The sequence below is a fragment of the Clytia hemisphaerica genome, unplaced genomic scaffold (genome assembly GCF_902728285.1).
Source record: "Clytia hemisphaerica strain Z4C2 unplaced genomic scaffold, Clytia hemisphaerica genome assembly, whole genome shotgun sequence".
Lineage (NCBI taxonomy): Eukaryota > Metazoa > Cnidaria > Hydrozoa > Leptothecata > Clytiidae > Clytia > Clytia hemisphaerica.
Window position 1 is genome coordinate 1,319,368 of NW_027103721.1, and position 20,391 is coordinate 1,339,758.

A 20,391-nucleotide genomic window follows, 5' to 3' on the forward strand; every position below is an offset into this window, starting at 1 on the left:
GCAAATTTGGGCCAAAAAACGGCTTAAAAACGGGTTTTTTGGACTTTGTGAAAAAATTGGATCATTAATTTTTTCTGATTTTTAGCATGAAAGTAGGGTACAATCATAGTTAAAGGATGGCTCAAGCAGATTTTTGCAAAAAAATTTTTTTGGCTCAAAAATCGTATTTTTATCTATAAGAACCACTTTTAATAAGAATACATCAATGTTCTTAGCCATATTATTATTATTATTTTTATTAATTTTTTTACTATGAAAATGTCACGGTGGAGGCTAATGATTTGAGTTTTCTGTAAACACTTATTATTTTTTTGGCTGAAAAACGAATCTTTATCTATAAGAATCACTATTTACGAGCATATATCAATGTTATTAGCCAAATTGTTTTTTTATTATTATTTTTTCTAACAGAAGAAAATGTCACGGTAGAGTTCGACGGTTTGAGTTTTCTGGAAACCTTATTTATTAAGCTGTGCATTTTTCTGATAGTGGTTTTTATAAAGAAAAGCGCTTAATAGCTTTTTTATTTCTTTTTCAAAAGTCTTTTTCAATAGTGTTGATAGTTTCTCTCAATAGATATGCTTTCATTTTCTTTATTTTTTTGTATTTTGACCAGTTATGTCTTATGTGTTTCATTGTTTCAATGTTCACTGATTAGTTTGATAACCAGGTAGGTCCATAAAAGTATCGCTTGTCATTGGTTAAAGTAACACATTTCATTGTGGAAAAGCAAATTTCCATCCTCGTTACTTGAAATACATGCTGCGCTCAAGTCTAGTAAAGAGCACTTTCACTTTCACTTTTGCGAAAACCCCGAAATGCACCAAAATCAACTATATCACTATCAAAACCCAACTAAAGGTGTATGGATAGTTTCAAGAATATATTATGGACGTTTTTAAAAGTAAATTATCAATTAAATAACTTAAAAAAGAGAGAAAACAGAAGAAACGTTTCACATACCTGTCACACATTTGTGGCGCTGAAATTTGATCCCAATGGGGAGGAAATTAGAAAGATTATCAAGTAAAAATGTTCCTTGGAGTTTTGAGAAGCTCTTTATATAAAATGGAAGCATTAAACCATCACTTACTACAAAACAATAAGCCATGAAACACGTCATGAAACAGTTATTCCCTTTACCAAAAAACCACATTTGAAATTTGACAAGATTCAAGATGGCGGGTTTTGTTTTGGTTGTCATAAATCCGGAACTATTAACAGTACCGGTGTAAAATTTTCCGGAAATGTTCTTTGTGGCTCTAAGTAGCGACGGTAAAAATTTAGAGTCGCTCCAAGGACCAGAAAAGCGAATATTGTGGTTTTCGTGACGGGCGGCGGGGTGGGCGTTTAGGGCGGACCGCGAGATCTGCTCAGGTAGGTGTCTAAAGACCTAAATTTTTCCACTTTCCTCTTCTTTATATCAAATAAAACTTCGGGATATTGTTTAGTAAGGTTCAAACTTTAATTTAAACCAAAAATTGAAAAATCGACCCAAAAAAGATGAGCCTATCTCAGAAGTGTTAACGACCACCTTAAATGTTGTAAGAAGACTTTAAATATTTCATAATTTGAAAGAAAATATTTTTTGGAGAAATTTGTCAGTGCTGCTTTATTACCATAACTTTATTTCTACTCAAAACTGTGTAATTTTATCATAGGGATAGATACGGTACGTATTCAACTCAAAACAAAGGGATATTCACAAAAGTTTGTAGCACTTCAAATACGTACGACATTGTGTCAGTGTCATGTAGTAGTCTCCAACAACCATATATTTTTGATAAAGAACCTTTGACTTGTGAGTCCTGGAAAATTAAAAAGTCTTATAAATAATTGTTAGCTACTGTACCTGGGTTATCCCTTTGATTACCACATGTAAACCTAGGAAAAAGAAAGCTGAAATGAAAAAAACTCACAGTCCATAGTGTTTGCAATCTGAATACTCCATTCCTAAAATTGAATGAGTTATGATATGTAGGAAAAGATAACATAACAAGTCAACAAGTTCTGATAACTGATGTTACTAGATTTTCCATCTTCTCTTGCCAAAACAAAAAACAACCAAAAACGAGTCAAAAATTATAAGATGTTTCTTGTTTCAAATAAGAAACAAGAGACAAAACATCTTTTCAAATAAAAATTTCCAATCACTCCCTCCTCAAAAATCAAAACAACACGATCTGCGACTTTGACGGAAGTTTTCATTTCTCATTTCACGAATTTCTCAAAGTTCATTCATTTCTACAACGCCGAAATCTGGCGTTGTAAGATTGGAGCTTCAGCTTAGCCGTTTTTTCCTTCCTGGGGTTTCGCTCCAGTCGGGCTTTCAGCCCTTGCCGCCGACAAATTTTTTTCCTACGCTTACCTAACTCCTCTGCTCACTTTTCCCGCGTGATACCGTTCCAGCCCGACTGGCGTGCCAGTCTACGGTTCTAGGTGATATTTATTACTAAACGGACCAGTTTGTAAAATTTTCCGAAACTATTGTACCTTTTAATAAGTTTTAATTTTCAAAAGTAATTTTCAGTCCTGAGACGTAAAATCTAAGGCTAAGCAAATTAGGACCAGTTTGTAAAATACACATACAAGTGATGATGAATTGGACAAAAATTAGATGTCTAAAACAGTAAAACAATTTCTTCTTGTGACATAACAGTAACTAACATAAGAAAAGGTTTACACTTGCTAAAAATAAAGTTTAAACGTAAAAAACTTTGAAAGGTTGAGAACATCTAAAGGCTTTAACAAAACTTTTTGACGTTCTTAAATAAAGACACCTTAAGAGAAGAAATTTAGCGAATGAATTTAGGTGCAATTTGGCGGAATTCATTTTGGCGATTTAATAAGATTTCTAAGTTTGGCGAAAATCAATTTCGGCGAGCTGCATATTATTTGTTCAATATTTTAGCTGAAAAATGATGAAAATAGGATTTTTTAAAAGAAATAGAGACTAGTGTGAAAGAAAATTAAATTTGGCGAGAATTAATTTTGGCGATTGGCTTATAAATTTATATTCTTTCTGTCGAAATTTCTTCCCTTAAGGCATATACGCAATCTTAAAAGGAAAAAATGATTTTCGGTTTTCAATATTAACAAACTACTATATAATATACATTGTACGGTAAAATATTTTGACTGTGACTAGCAAGTACCATACGAGGGTTTGTAAAGTTTGATAAAGGAGAACTTCATTGTGTACGAAAGTTTTTCTTGTCTTACACGCATTCTACACATTCTCTGTCTTAGAAAAAGGGGACAACTTTTACCCTTCGTATACTCATTCTCCAAGGAGAAAGAAAAAAATTTCTCAAACATTGAGTTTCCTACAAGAAATATATTTTCGAACCATACTATTGGAAATTGATTTTTTTTTTCAGTCGGGGGGGGGGGGGGGTGAATGAAAAAGTACTTACTACTACGAGGGGGTACGTACTATGTGGACGGCCCCATATATTAACAAATATTAACAACTATTAACATAAAAAGCTTCAGTTTTGTTAAAAATAAGAATCTAATATACTAAATATGAGAAAGTGCCGCCTGATGGATCGAAATGATGTTTTCGGTACCGTAGAAAACGCACATCAAGTTTTCCTTGGCGCTCCCCTGGTATATAGAATTTAAAGGTACATGCACACGATAGCAAAACTGCTTCGCTCATGTATATTCGCTTCGCAAAAACCACCCCGCCAGATAAACCGCCTTCGTTGATGCGAACCGCCCCGGCGAATTCTATGTTCGACGACGACCTCTATGTCCCTATGTCCGGCCAAGACCTCTATGTCCGGCCAAGACCTCTATGTCCGGCCAAGACCTCTATGTCCGGCCAAGACCTCTATGTCCGGCCAAGACCTCTATGTCCGGCCAAGACCTTTATGTTCGACGACGACCTCTATGTCCGGCCAAGACCTCTATGTTCGACGACGACCTCTATGTCCGGCCAAGACCTCTATGTTCGACGACGACCTCTATGTCCGGCCAAGACCTCTATGTCCGCCCAAGACCTCTATGTTCGACGACGATCTCTATGTCCGGCCAAGACCTCTATGTTATCGAAGAAGACGACGTTCTGCCGTGACTTTGCTATACACAAATACGATAAGGTGTTATTTTGAAGACTGTGTTGTCAAATTTCCAGACCAGAACTTATAAAATAAAGACCGAAAAAAATTGGGCTGAGACCTCTATGAACGACGGCGACTTCTATGTCCGACCACGACCTCTATGTCCGGCGACGACCTCTATGTCCGACCACGGCCTCTATGCCCGACCACGGCCTCTATGCGCGGCGACGACGACCTCTATGTTCGACGACGGCTTATCATTTCGGATTATTGAACCCGATCCCCCCTGATAGGCCTCGCGTAAGTATAGCTCTCCCATAGTCTGAATCGCAGACCTCTATACATGCTTCTTTTTTTTATAAGAATACACTTTATAAGAATGTCCATGATGAAAATGGCCAAAAAATTAAGAATATGAAAGAATATCACCATCATGGAATTTACCAACTAAACCTAAGAATGCCATTTTTAATGCATTTTAACCTGAAGATTGCCAATTTCAGATCTTAACCTAAGAATACCGTAAGAATATTTTTGGACGATTTTCGCCAAAAAGTTAAGAATATCCATGATGAAATGAAAAAACACCATGCTTATAAAAAAAAAGCGTGTAGATATACTTCCTATATAGGTCTGCTTAATAGTGTATGGCGTGCCTTCCCGCTATGGTGGCTCTTATGGTGGCCGATTTTACCTTTTTTGGCGAGTTACAGAAAGAGACAAAAAATATTGGGAATATGTTCCGTTTGACTTGTTATAAAAGTAAGAGAGCCTGAAGAAAAAATTCCATGAAAAAGTGTACAACAGTGAATTTTATGAAAAAGCTCTTTGAGTTCTATAAACATCAGCTTTCTGACTTCAATTTCACATTATGCAGGAAGTCAGAGAAAGATCAAAACAAATAATCCTCGAAAAAGAAAGCACTCTGTATCTAAAAAAACAACCGAATAAATGAAAAAATCATCTTGCATCCCTCATAACTCATTAGTATTGAATAAGGTTTTTTCTCTTGTCGAGGAAAAAAAACTACAAAAATATCAGCCCTTGTAATCAGAGAAAGTTTGTATCTTGAAACCATTAGAAAAAAGAAGAAAATATTCTACAAAATTTACCAAGTTTCCTTCCAATTTAAAGATGTACCACCAAGAATTCTAAGAACTATCAACTGAAATTTTCTCCTCTAATCTGACTGACTGAGTCTGTCGGGTCTACGAAAAGCCAAAACAAAAGCTCAAAAACCAAACCGACAAAAAATATGAGAAATATTTCATCACAGCTGCACGGTTTATTTTTTGCAGAATAATATGCCAACAAGGCCAAACTAGAGGTATGAACTCTTGTCCAGAGTCAGTTTTTGGACCTACCCCGGTGGAGGTCCTATAAATTAACCTTTGTCCGTCCGTCCGTCCGTTAGTTACCAGCTTTTCTCGAGATTGGCTCATTAGTTTTTTCTGATTTTTTGCACAATGATGCAAAATGGCAATGCCCAAAATGTGACGGAGCCCGATTTTCGAAAAAAAAATTCTTGGGGCAAATTTTAGTCTAGCAAGCTAGACGACTAATTTATACATAGTAGAAATAAAGCAAAAAGTCGAAAAGTAATGAATGGAACAATTTTAGTCGTCTAGAAACCTTTGTGCACTAACTCCAAACAAAAGAAAAGTGTCAATATTGCAATTATAATTTTTTCCTGCTCAAAATAATTCTTGAGAAAGAAAATATGTGTGGATTTGTGTATTGAAAGTTTTTCATTTGAGTTGATTTCGTTTTGAGAGTTTGTTGTTGCTTGATAAATTGTTTTCTCGCTACGCAAGTTTCTGCGTAGCTAGCCCCTGTATCTATAAGGCTGGAACACTGGATTCTTCCAGTCGTTTATACAAACTAAATCCCGTATTATTATTACTATCATTATTATTATTAGTAGTAGTATATTACACGCATTATAAACGACTCCAGTCTAGGCAAATTTGGGCCAAAAAACGGCTAAAAAACGGGTTTTTTGGACTTGTGAAAAATTGGATTATTAATTTTTTCTGATTTTTTGCACGAAAGTAGGGTACCATCATAGGTATATGATGGCTGAAGCAGATTTTTGCAAAGAAATTTTGTTGGCTCAAAAAACGCATGTTTATCTATAAGAATCACTATTAATAAGCATACATCAATGTTCTTAGTCAAATTACTCAATTTTTTTATGAGATAGATGTTTTTTCTGCTCATGAGGGCTTAGTTCTGAAGAATATGTGTGTTTAGACAGAAAATTTGGGTTGCTTGGCGTGTTTTTATAGAAAAACTGGCCAAATTCAATATTTTTTTATAAGCACATTATCAATTACTTAGGTATTGGCTTTTCTCGAGATTGGCTCTTTCATTCTTTATGATTTTTTACACAAAGATGCATAACTATAAACCCTTGAATGTGACAGAACCCGATTTTCGAAAAAAAATGTTTTTGGGCAAATTTGGGCCAAAAAACGGCTAAAAAACGGGTTTTTTGGACTATGTGAAAAATTGGATCATTAATTTTTTCTAATTTTTTGCATAATAGTAGGGTACCATCATAGGTAAAAGATGGCTTAAGCAGATTTTTGCAAAAAAATTTGTTGGCTCAAAAAACGCATCTATAAGAATCACTATTAATAAGCATAAATCAATGTTCTTAGTCAAATTACTCAATTTTTTTATGAGATAGATGTTTTTTTTTCTCACGAGTGTTTAGACAGGAAATTTTGGTTGTTTGGCGTGTTTTTATAGAAAAACTGGCCAAATTCGATATTTTTTTATAAGCACATTATCAATTACTTAGGTATTAGATTGATTGGCTCTTTCATTTTCTACGATTTTTTGCATAAAGATGCATAACTATGAATCCTCGAATGTGACGGAGTCCGATTTTTGGAGAAAACAATTTTGGGGAATATTTCAGCTAAAAAAACGGCCATAAAAGGGTTTAGATTTATATTGGACCATTGTTTTTTTCTGATTTTTTGTATGAAAGTAGATAAAAGATGGCTCAAGCAGACTTTTGTAAAAATGAATTTTTCAGCTCAAAAAAGCATCTTTATCAATAAGAATCACTATTAATAAACATACATCAATGTTCTTAGCCAAATTACTCAATTATTTGGAGATGTTTTTTTGCTCACGAAGTCTTGAATATGAAAGAACATTTCAAGAGCATGAAATTTTGGTTTCTAAACGTTTTTTTTTATAAGAAACTAACGACTAATTTTAATAGATCGTCACTATTTGTGTTCGGAATGATTGTTTAATGGTCACGTCACGTAGATATAAATTATAAACGTGTTAAATGCATAATCCAGGTAGGTCCATCAAAGTATCACTTGTTAGTGGCTAAAACTTACAAAAAATTTGACTGTATATGAACTCTTTTCTTTTAAAAGTAGCTTTGAAAACTTAAGAATCCTGCTCTCTAGCCAAGAATCCTGCTCTCTAACAAAGAACAAAGTAAATTTGACATACCTGTTGCTTTATTGTAGTCTCCAAAGTGACAATACATGTAAAAAATTGAAAAATTCAAGATCTTGTAATCAAAACATCAGCAAAAATCAAAACAAACAAAAAATCTTAACTTGAATCATTATTTCATGCAACTGAGACACAATTTTCCCCTGATGCATTCCATAGATACAACTTAACATAAATTTACACATACAAAGCTTTTAACTCTAAAATTATAACTTTCAAAAACCAAAATAAACTCCAAAAAAGAGAAAATGTCCACTTCGCTTCGGCAGCCATTTTGGATTCAAAATAGGAACGATTTAGCTAGCCTGTATCAAACTAATACGTGACTTTTTAATATCGGTAAAATAATGAAAATATTTATTATTAGTTTGTTACAGGCTATGAAAAATCTAAATCGTAACGGGGAGAGTTCCTTCAGAAATTAATCATCATAAGCTGAAGCACTCGCCAGCTTAAAAGGTTGTTCGCCGAAATTCGGCGAAAAGCGGCATATTCTGGGAAAAAGGATCTACCGAGTATTAAACAGCCTCTATAAGAAACTTTTTTCGCTAGAGGATGAGCAGAAGCCTAGCTCTCCCAGTGTCGTTCGAGTGTCATGGTATACGCTCGCGTCTGTCAGCGCTGTGATTCCTACTCCTTTGGGGAGAGTAGGGCCTATCCCGAATTATTATGAAGGCATATATCTATCCATAAGTGGCTTCAAATCTTACATAGGAGATTTGACTTTAGCATTCAGCTTTACCTTATTGTTTATCATACTCTTTAACCAACGATGTAAAAATAATAGATAACCAACTACCTCTAGAAGGCACTTCTCCCAAGAGAGCAACCATTGTTTTCCTATTGAAATGAGCACTCCTTTAAATAGCTCTGTGTGCAGTGCGTGTTATGCTTTTAGCTAGATTTTGACACACTTTTTGACATCCACTGAATTGATAGAAAATTTGAATTGTTATTTACTGCAAATTTTAGAATTTTTTTCAAAAGATAAAGGTACCAATCTTTAGACAAATTGACTACGGATCGGCCTGATACCACTTAATCTTCATCTGGATAAATAAACGCTCATAAAATGATGTTATCTGAAAAATATATGTGTGATTTGAAGTGCGATATCTCACGAATGAAAAGTGCATGAAGGTTGCCTGATACAAAATAAACAGATGAATGTTTATAGAACAATAATATCTAATTAAAAAATTCCTTCTGTGAGGCTGCCTATAGGAAAATACAATTTTTCTAACCCAAATTTTTGAAAAATATACATCACGTGATCGATTCTGTCCAATAGAAGGTTGCAAATGAAGCAAGTTTTTATTTAATTGCACTTTTTACGATGCAAAATGTCATTAATATTTTTACAACCATAACACGGATGTTTTTTGAGAATCAAGGCAAGTTGGTTATCTATTATTTTTACATCGTTGCTTTAACACAATAGATCCCTTTAACTGCCCATGTCGGCATATCCCGACATGAGCACTTTCAATTTCTTTGCCCATGTCGGAATTTGCCGACATGGCAAATCTCGACCTGTTTGCCGAAGAGTTTTTAAAATAGTCGACCTATTTGCCAAAATTTATTTTACGAAAACCAGTTTTTCCTATCTTGCCGATGTCGGGAAATAGCGACATTTTTTTCCGAACTTGCCAATGTCGGGAAAAACCGACATACCAAATCCCTTTCCAAAATTTCAAGCATCTGGGTAGAATTTTGATGAAAATAAGTGAAAAGATTATTTTTAATTTCAAAAGAGATTTTTCTTTTCAAAAAAAGATATCTAAAAAATAGCTCATCAAAACAAATAACACAAAGTTAATCAATCAAAGTTCAATCTTTTGCGATCGTTGGCATAGCGGAGTGGAAAGCTTTAAAACAAGGATCCACACAAAAACCAGGGTTTAAAGGACACGAGTCGCATTGATACTTTGTTTCCTTTCTGATACCATTTTTGTGGCATTGGTGACATCTCTTGTGGTGTGATTTGGCTTTCTTGGTCTCCGGAACTGGAACATTTTCCAAAGAATGCGTATCGGATTGAGATGGATCTTTAACATGGTTATCGCTAAAGATTTCTTTGATAAATGTGACTTTGAAGTCCACGAAGGATAACGGTTTTTCAATAGATGTGGTCACGTGTAAAACATAAGCGTTATAAATCGCTTCGTCGATGAGATGAAAAGCGCATTTGGTTGTCCATTTGTGTGATTTACGGACCATTCCTTGCTGATTTATTATTGAATCGCATTTATCGACAAACCCCATGTTTTGGTTATAATCATTCACCAACTCCTGCTTCATTACATCATCGCCGTTACGGTCTTTCTTGGATACGGTTACGAGCTTAGGGCGATGCATGGTCGAAAGGAAATAAACATCTTTCGAGTCTTGATACCGCATAGCCAATAGTTTGTCGTCGACCAAAAATCTGGTCTGTCCCTTTTCTAGTTTGCCTGTTTTGAAATCTGCTGGGAACTTACCACGGTCTTTACGAAGAGTCCCGCAGGCTGGGGTGTCATTTTCTTGTAGGAATTTGTAAAGATTCACACCTGTGTACCAGTTGTCGGTATACAAACGATGTCCCTTGTTAAGAAGAGGCTGCATAAGTCTTACCACAATTCGTCCTGTCATTCCGAGATCTTTATGCACGTCATCATCAATTTGATCAGGTTGCTTGTTTTTCCCTACATAAATTTCAGTGTTGAAAACGTACCCGTTTTGGTCACACAAAGTGAAAAATTTAATACCAAATTTTGCCTTCTTCTTGGGAAGATACTGTTTAAAATAAAGGTTCCCCTTGTGCAAAAGCAATTGTTCGTCTATACTTATATCTCGTGATGGCAGATACAATTCCTGAAATTTGGCCACCAAATAATCAAGCAAGGGCCGAACTTTGTAGAGTCTATCTCTTTTGGGGTCCTTTGAGTCGTATTTAGAATTATCATTGAAGTGAATGAATTTCGCTATTAATTGGTAGCGATTACGCGACATAACCGCATGAAACGTTGGGTTGAAGTAAAGCGGGTCTTTACTCCAGTAGTCGGGTATTGTGGGTAACGAGTGAATACCCATTAAGATTGTGAGGCCAAGAAAGTTAAGAATATCTTTCGAGGTCACTTCTTTCCATCTATGGGCCCGGGATTTTTCTGTGATATGAGCCTGTTTGAGGAACTGATCAGCATACAAATTGGTTTGTGTCACGATGTGTTGGATCAACTCATCAGTTAAAAATAAAAAGATAATCTCACTGACTTTTTCAGGAACCTCCACAGTGGGGCCACTGTAAAGGTCGAATTCCGGTAGTTCCAGCTGAAATGGAGCGTCTTCCCATTTTTTCCATGGACTGGGAGGAACCTTCTTTCCATGAGCATCACCCGGTCGGTCATGACCACGTCCAACACCACGACCCGGACCACGCGTTCTAGCACCGCGACTCCTGTAACGACTTCCAGGACCACGGGTTCGAGCTCGACCACGACCTTTTGATGGTAATGAAGATCTTTCCTCATCAGACGAAGACGAAGAGTCTGATTCCGATGAATCTGAGTCTGAGCCAGACATTTCGGTGTCGGTCTCTTTTAAAGCTTCTTCACGTTCTGGTAGGATGGGCGGTTCGGAATCGCTTGAATCCATTTCTTCACTGGAGTCTTTGTATAGAATTGCAAGATTCGCGAATATCTTGGCACTAAAAAGGGAAAAAATATCCGTGAATGAAAGTAGAATTTTACTAACAAAGAAGAAAAATAAACCCCTACAGGGAAAAAGCAAAGTCTGGTTTAAATTTACCTGAGAAAACATATAATAAGGCACTCAATGAAAGCACGAAAAATCCACTACTATCTACACAACACAGACATCTATACTGTATATTATTTTCAATTTTTGTCAGAAGCGATTCATTAAAGTCATCCTCAAAGTGTGTACACTTTGGGTACACTTTTTTCTCATAAGAACCATGAATAGTTTGATTAGAGTTTCATTTACAATGTTAAGCTATTTTTTACCTGAAAATAGGTAGAAAAGAACCCCTTTTTTAGGGTCAATGTCGATGTTTTAGAAGAAAATGAATTCGATTTTCGAATTCTACATGAAAAATTGCATAAAAATGGATATTTTTCATTTAAATCCACAAAACTCGATTTTTTGGCCCATTTTCCCCCTTTTTGGCCCATTTTACCCCTTTTTGTTCTTATAAAAAAGTGCTTAATTAATAGAGCTGATTAGGAAAAAGTAATAGCTAATTAAAAATAAAAAGATTTACTTACTTTCTCGGTTCAATTTCCATCTCTTCTTGATATCTTCCATGTTCGGTTGCAGCACCTCTGAATCCATTCTCAGCATATACAGAAAGACTTTACACGTGATACATTATTTTCTGAAATCATCCTCAATTTGAGAAAACGTTCGAATCGCACAACTTTGGTACCATTTTTAAAAATTGAATTCCGGGGGGGGGGGGGGGGGGGTCATTTACGGTTTTAGGTGCCTAGAGACGTCAATAATGATCCAAATGGGCTGAAATTTGGTATATGTGTTCCTTGAGTAGATACCCGGACACTTGTTTAATCATTTTTTGAAAATTCTAATTTTGGGGGCCTGGGGACGAGTTTCTAGCGCCAAAACGAGGCTAAATCTCTGAGAAGGCCTAGAGACATCAAAAATGATCCAAATTAACTGAAATTTGGTACACATACTTCTTGGGTAAATGCCTTGCTGTTACTAAATCAATTTAAAAAAATTCTTATTTTAGGGGCATGCGGCGAGTTTCTAGTGCCAAAACGAGGCTAAAACTTTGAGAAGGCCGGGAGACGCCAAAAATAGTTCGATATATCTGAAATTTTCTACATGTGTTCCTTGGGAGTGCATCATTATTTTTTTCATCAACTTTTACCTTTAGGGTATGAGAACAAGCTTTTAGGGTCAAAAATGTTTTGTCGGTATTTGCCGACATTGGCAATTTAGGGAAAAAAATTCTTGTCTGCATATGCCGACATTGGCAATATCGGAAAAATAATCTTGTCGGCAAATGCCGACATCTGGCAAAGAAATGGAAAACGCTCATGTCGGTATTTGCCGTCATCGGCAAAGAAATTACAATTACTTTTAAGGCCGCGGCAAATAGGTCAAGGTATGAAAAAAAGTATGGGCAGTTAAAGGGATAGATAGGTTACTTGTCTAAAGGCATAGATCTCCCTCAAAAGTGTGTGTCCAGTTTTAGATTGTCATGTTGTTGTTTTTATGCACCTATCACCCCTTAGTGGCGCGGTCGGCTTATTAAGGGACTGGTTTAATTAATTTACATTTACATTTATGTTCCCGGTGCACAATTTTCAGGCTACAACTAAATCAAACCAAGCAAATTCCCGCCAAAACTCTAGAGATTCTCTCTTGACCTTGGCCTTGATCTTGACTTTACTTTATGGCTTCAAGGCAAGGGTATGTTACATTTTTCACAAGAGCACTCCTACCACTTGTGTTTTCGATACCGTCGTCAAGAAGATTTTTTCTTGAATTTTCGATACCAGTCTCCATTCTCCATGGACGTCTGGAATATCAACCATAGATTTATAAAGCCCGAAGGGCTAGATGGCGTGCTTCGGCTGAAAAGTGTGCCGAGGCTAGGTAGGAAATCCTACCTAGGTCACGTAACATTACAATAGAATTTCAGTGCTTGACCATTCAGAAAGTTCGCGGGTTTTCGAAATGTTGAACAATGGCAACAATATTTTTTCCCATATTCATTTTTTTTGTCTGCGATGGCGACATCTAGCCCTTTGGGCTTTATAAATCTATGGTGTCAACCACAAAAGAAAACAACATGGGGGACTAGTTTTCTCCTAAAACTGGACACAAGCTTCCCATGGGAGCCAAATCCAGTTAGTTGATTTGTTAGAGATCAGTGAAATAGGGGATATTCCCCGCCGTCAATTTTCTGTAAAGGGAAGTTTAAAGTCTGTCTATTTTAAAATGAGAAATCTCCTCACCACGTACATATAATATACCCCAATTGGTTACCCTGCTTTTTAGACCAACCCTAGCCGACCTATATTTCCACGTTGATTCTTGAATTTATTTGAAATTTAGTGGAGGGACGTGACAGATTTGTAAAAAGGGATAAAATATCTAATAAACGGTAATATTTTTGGAAACCAAGTGTGGCAGTTTATTTGTAGCAAAATTATGATTTTACTATTCAACCATTTGACTATTTAGTGCCAACGAAAATATTATGGTTCAACCAAATTTTAACTATCTAGCGAAATATTTTACTATTCAACAAAATATATAACTGTTCAACGAAATATTTCTTTGTTTAGTGCCAACCAAAATGTCTCATTATTTAGGTCCAACTAAAATAATTATGATTCAACCAAATTTTACTATTCAACGAAATGTATTAATAATTTCTCTAGTCAAAATTTGTGCCAACGAAAAACTATTCGTTCAACCAAAATTTTTCCTATGAGAAATGCCATTCTGTAGCAATATTCAATCTTTTAAATATTTAGTTCAATCCGTTCCTTGATGTTGATATTTAGTTCAATTCAATCCTCATAATTTGATTCAATCCCAATATTCCAATATTTGATTCAATCCCAATATTTAGTTTAATCCAATCCCAATATTTCATTCAATCTTCATATTTCATTAAAGGTTTTATTTTTACCCATAGTCATAATTGTTCCCGTTTCATATCAGACACATTATTTCATATCAGGACAGTGTCTGCCTAATTGTTATATTGTGCTGATATAAACAAAAATGTTTTTTTCCTCTTTCTGACCAATCTGGCTCCACATCCACTCCAGTTGTAAATTAAAATTGATGAGTAAGCAAACGCTATCACTCTTATTTAAAAACTAAACCTTTAAATCTTTTTATTTATCTTTTTTTCTTGTTCAATCTTTTTTTTTTCATTCAATCTTTTCGGGAATTTCATTCGATCTTCCTGGACACGAGTTTGTACAGTACTCGTTAAATAGTGAAATTTTGGATGAACAGAAAAATCGTAATTTTGCTATAATCAAACAACCATAGATAAGAGCCTCTTAAAAGAGATCGGTTTTTGAAGTAAACAAAACAAAAAGGTGAGCTATTTTGATTTTCAGGTATATGTTATTATTGTCATGGAAACTCCAGGATTGGATGCTGACAAAGCTATAATTGAACGCAGATACAACGAATTCAATGCTTTACATAAGGGATTACGAAAAGAATTTCCTAAAGTCATGAAAAACGTACCACACTTCCCTCGAAAAAAATTTTTCGGGAGTAGTTTATTGAAGAATCTGGTTGAAGATCGTTGTCGTTTGTTTGAGAAATATTTAAGGTATTTATATCACCAAGAAGGAGTAGCTGAGTCGAAAGCTTTTCAAAAATTCTTTGTGAAATCACACTTGAAACATGCTACGGAATTATTAAAATGTGAACAATATGAAGAAAGTTGTAAACAATATCAACTAGCTGCTCATCTTCAGAAGAAACTGGGAACTGGGAATATGGAGGATCGAATAATTGCACTGTGTGGTGTTGTAGAAACATGCAAAAATATGTCTGATTATAAACTAGCAAATATAAGAGGTACGGAGTGTTTAGAAATTTTAAAACTTTCTTCAAATCCAACACAATATGATGTCAGTAATCCGTTTTTGTTAGGATTAATGACATCTGTTATCGATGCTAGAAAACGTGAAAATGTAGATGTTCAATCTTGGAAAGGATTAGATATAGATTTTCGCAAATGTAAAGAACAATCATCTAATGGACATGATCAAATTGAATCGCTTCGCGTGTTGCTAGTCAAAAAGTATTAAATTTATATTTTATAGAAAATCCGAAAGCATCCAGCGAGGACCTTTTTAAAACATCTGTTTCCCAGGCATAGTCTTCCTGGAAAATTTAATCTGTTGGCCAAAAGTTTCAAAATTCCTATTCCTAGAAATAAAGATCTGTTTCTCCTCAAAGCCTAAATTTTTAATATCAAAAGTATCTTCCCTATAGAAAATTTGGTCTGTTTCTACAATTTTCAGAAATAAAGTTTTGATCTGTTTCTCCCAATATTATAAGGAATAGGATATCTGTTTCCCTCTCCTGGAAATTTTCATCTGTTTCCCTTGATATCTGTTTTCCCCCAGAAAGTTCAATCTGTTTTTAATGCAATATCATCTTTTCGGAAACAAATATCTGTTTCCCAATTTATTATGTCATCTCCTAGAAATATTGATCTGTTTCTCTCTGATGATGTCATCATCTGGAGAGGGGGAACAGATAGTTTTAAGGAAAAGGTCTCTCCTAGAAAATTGGATCTGTTTCCCTTTTTTCCGCAAGAAAAGCTCTCTCCTGGAAAAGGGAAACAGATATTTCGGGGAAATGGGCTCGTTGGCTGCTTCTGAAAATCTCTATTTTAGAATGTTTAGTCCGTTTACTATCATCTGGATAACCGTTAACGACTTTCAATTGAAATCCTTTTCTAAATCAATTAATTAGTGCTTGTAAAAGGACCATTTTCGAATGATAACGGACGGACTACTTACATATTTTACATTCTGATTTGAGAATCTTGCATTTTCACTACCTATCCAGTTTTACAGATGAGAGGCCGTCCTTCTTACCCGACTTCCGATTTCCTAATTTCTTTGTTAAAGGGAAGCCTTTTGTACGCATTTTTATACATGATTTTAATTTTAATCTTATATGCATTTCTTTAAAAAGGTAAATTTATAATCTCGGAAAATAATTGTAAATAAAGATTAATCTTTCTTGATTTTATACACGTAGCTTTATTATACAAAAATATATTTTCATGAATTTTAGATTGGACAAGCAAATGCTAAAATCAATCAGATAGTTTTGATTTCTGGTCGTTTTTCATTCTTAACTCCTCTCCAATAAAGGAATCTTTTGTTTTCAAGTTTTGAGCATTTTGCTTTTTACCCCCCCCCCCCCAGCGTTAATGTGTGAATGGGCTCTTTTTGTTGCGTAAATGCGTGAGAATTAAAAAAAAATGCAGGAACATGATTATCCACTTCTTGATTACGTTAATGCCTGCATCTGCGCTTTTCTTTGTGTGAATATACATAAATTTTCGCTTTCCACCAATTACGTGCAAACTTCGCTGATTTTTGACACTGGTGAAAATTTTTCTCTTTTCGTATTTCGCCGATGTATTTTTTGACTGTGACACTGAACATTGATTTCGATATTACTTTCTATTTTTAATGTAAAAGAAACAGATAACAATGTATAACAGCATTAAGAAATCATGGTTCATCCCACCAGAATACAAACATAAAGATATCCCACCTTTGTTATTGGGTAATTTTTCTGTATCAAGCACTTCAAGCTACTCCAACGAGCATGCGCAAGGGTTCTTCCACACTGGCAAATATTATTTGATCCTACAAGAAGACAAGGAAGAAAATATTGTTCACGTGATCAAATTCGATATAGAAGAATTCCAATGGGTACACAGTCGAATAATTATCAGCTTACCAAAAACTGAACTCGAATGTCACCGAGAAAATGTTTTCAATTCAACCAGTGGTGTATTGGTTCATATCATACAAACATACCCAACAAACGAACGTCATGAAACTGTAATGGATCTTTATACTTACAACATTGTTGATCTTTTTGACGAGCTTAATGGTAAAGATGTAAAAATTCCTGAATCAACTGAACCAGAATCACCACCAGAAACACCAACATTTTATAATCCTGAGGATTTTTCAGAACCCCAAAATTCACCAGATCTATCTTTTATGGCTAGTATCTTTGAAGATTCGTACGATCAAGATTCGAACGATGAATCTAGTAGACCTACATCGTTTTTTGAATTGCCCTCAGAATCACAAAATCAAAATCTAAACATGGAACATGGTTCATCAGAGTCACTTAAAGCTGATTTAAATAGAGATTTGCATCATCTAGATTCAAAGATTGACGACGAAGCATCCACTCCAGATCTGTCTTTGGCATATGATCAATTATTCAACTCTATAACTTGTAAATATGCAAAATTTCTTGGCCACGAGAATGCCACTTTACTTATAAGCAGTTATTTTACTCCGTATTATGAGAGTAACCAGGATGAGAGATACAACTATCTGGATTTTATCAAGATACAAAAAGATCAACTTTGTCACGAGAAAAGATTGGTCTTAGATTTCGATACGGTTGGTGGATCAGTAATTGCGAGAAGGGAATATACTAAAGACAAAATATTTTTCTTTAAAAGGTCTTATATTGAAGACAGTGAAGATATAATGAACTTAAAGATCCTCGAATGTGATTATTCTGGTAATTTTTTATATTCGTATAATCTGGAATACATTGAATCGTGGATGTTTAATGTTGTTGATCTTAAATATTCAAATTACATATTTCTTTATAATGGTTATGGCGAATTGGAGGACCTTGAATTACGAGTTTTAAAACTGGAGAATGGGGTTGTTTTGTCAATAAATGAAACAAAAAACTTCATTCCCTGTGTGAAAGTACCAGTAGAATATAGAGATAGGGACTTGAGAGTGCGTGCCCCTATCAAGAAGTTCGATCGTCTTGTTATGCCATTTTACTGTACCACAAGGGATGTATTTCACCCTGAATTTTACATGGCAATTGATTTATCTACTACAGAAGTTGTTCACCAAATTATTTCTCCTGAAAATTCACATCCTTGCTATTCTGTAAATTGGAACAATGAAGAAATTGGGATGACTTTTCGTAAAGATAATCTTCAAAATGCTACGAGACTTGGACCGTTATGTTTTAAAATGGCTTGCAATGATATTGAAAAGAAAGAAAAAATTAAATCTTTGAAATATTTGTCAAGATTTGCTGTTTTGACATCGTTTACTTATAATGAATTATTTAAAGCAAATCTTCCATCTTCATTATTTAATTATTTGGGGATTAAAAACTAGTTACTTACTGAATACATTTTCCACCAATATTTGAAAAACATTGGAAATAATATGAAGCGAACATTATTAATATTGATAGTTTTGTATCCTTCCCTTTACGAAATTTTATAAGATTCTATCAAACTTTTTTATACTATATTATATATTTATAATTAGGATAACTATTTTACAGAATTTATAATTTTTTATTTTATCAAACTCAATGAATGAATTCCCAGATTATCTTACAAAAATCAGTGATTGTAAGTTTCGGTTGTTCCCCGGGTGGTGTACTACCCTTGCTGACCGATGGGGGTGCTCCGCTGAGGTTCGAAAAATGGACCCTACGTGGGACTCGTTTTTTTTTTAATTTTGCCGAAATTTGCGAAAAAGTGACTCTAAATAGGACTGAAATTCAGAAATGTTCTCAAATTTTTCACTTTTTCCCCAAATTTTCCAAAAAAGGCACCCTTACGAGGGGCAGATTTTTCTGATTGACCCATTTTGCCCTTGTACCCCCCCCTCCCGGGTTGTTCCTAGATGTTTTAGTACGTTTTAGCAATAAACTGTCATTTTCCTATTTAACAGGCCCCAGGTTTTGTGACATGTTGTATCTCGCTGTGATATAATAATGGTCTAATTTTATTGCTTTCGACTAGCAGTTATTGTAAAAAATGGAGGCTTAAATGATAACTTCTTTCTACAGACGAATCAAACTGGATATGCCACCATTATCATTGCGCAATCAGTATTTTGGCTTTGAATCTGAAGGACACCACAATTTTCTGCAATTCCATCATTTTTCTTTATGCTCGTGATAAAATTGCGTGTACTTTCTTGTGAATTATAACATTTAATGTCCTTCTTTTACAGGTACAAAAAAATATTAAAACCAAAAACATTAAAAGAATTGCGATGATTGACGACAAGAAATCATGGTTCATTCCACCTGACTTCAAAGCCAAGGATATACAACCACTATTCATCGGATTTGAGCCATTTGATAAAGATGAGTTGGGATTTTACCACACTGGTGAATACTTTTTAGCTAAGGAAGATCCAAAAAAAACCGATACCGTGCGTATTCATATTATCGAATTCTATAAAAGTTATTCTAAATTTCTTCAACGCGTTGTGACCGTTAAACTTCGTTCCTGCGTTGGATATTATAATTACGAGCAGCTTTGTTTTTATCCAGATGTTGGTTTTCTTCTTCATACAATCGAACGTTATTCTAGCGACAGGGAATATTTTACTATCGACCTTTATGTTTTAGTACGTTTTAGCAATAAACTGTCATTTTCCTATTTAACAGGCCCCAGGTTTTGTGACATGTTGTATCTCGCTGTGATATAATAATGGTCTAATTTTATTGCTTTCGACTAGCAGTTATTGTAAAAAATGGAGGCTTAAATGATAACTTCTTTCTACAGACGAATCAAACTGGATATGCCACCATTATCATTGCGCAATCAGTATTTTGGCTTTGAATCTGAAGGACACTACAATTTTCTGCAATTCCATCATTTTTCTTTATGCTCGTGATAAAATTGCGTGTACTTTCTTGTGAATTATAACATTTAATGTCCTTCTTTTACAGGTACAAAAAAATATTAAAACCAAAAACATTAAAAGAATTACGATGATTGACGACAAGAAATCATGGTTCATTCCACCTGACTTCAAAGCCAAGGATATACAACCACTATTCATCGGATTTGAGCCATTTGATAAAGATGAGATGGGATTTTACCACACTGGTGAATACTTTTTAGCTAAGGAAGATCCAAAAAAAACCGATACCGTGCGTATTCATATTATCGAATTCTATAAAAGTTATTCTAAATTTCTTCAACGCGTTGTGACCGTTAAACTTCGTTCCTGCGTTGGATATTATAATTACGAGCAGCTTTGTTTTTATCCAGATGTTG

At 34.8% G+C, this 20,391-nt stretch overlaps 2 protein-coding genes across 2 annotated transcripts in view; one reads left to right on the plus strand and one right to left on the minus strand.

The window, feature by feature from the left end:
• Window positions 1-15,417, plus strand: part of LOC136804418 (sorting nexin-20-like) — a 30,076-nt gene extending 14,659 nt beyond the window's left edge. Inside the window, exon 3 of the mRNA XM_067061130.1 lies at window positions 14,666-15,417. Within this exon, the coding sequence (XP_066917231.1) occupies window positions 14,666-15,370 (705 nt within the window). The 3' untranslated portion in view covers window positions 15,371-15,417. The remainder of the gene's footprint in view (window positions 1-14,665) is intronic.
• LOC136804384 (piggyBac transposable element-derived protein 4-like) lies at window positions 9,357-11,189 on the minus strand. Its single transcript, XM_067061098.1, has one exon. It carries the CDS (start codon window positions 11,187-11,189, stop codon window positions 9,387-9,389), a length of 1,803 nt encoding a protein of 600 aa, XP_066917199.1. The 3' UTR covers window positions 9,357-9,386.
• Window positions 15,418-20,391: the final 4,974 nt, after the last annotated feature.

Bases quoted from the DNA above. Each gene is read 5' to 3' on its own strand.
- LOC136804384 (XM_067061098.1), bottom strand. From the start codon at position 11,189: ATGGATTCAAGCGATTCCGAACCGCCCATCCTACCAGAACGTGAAGAA.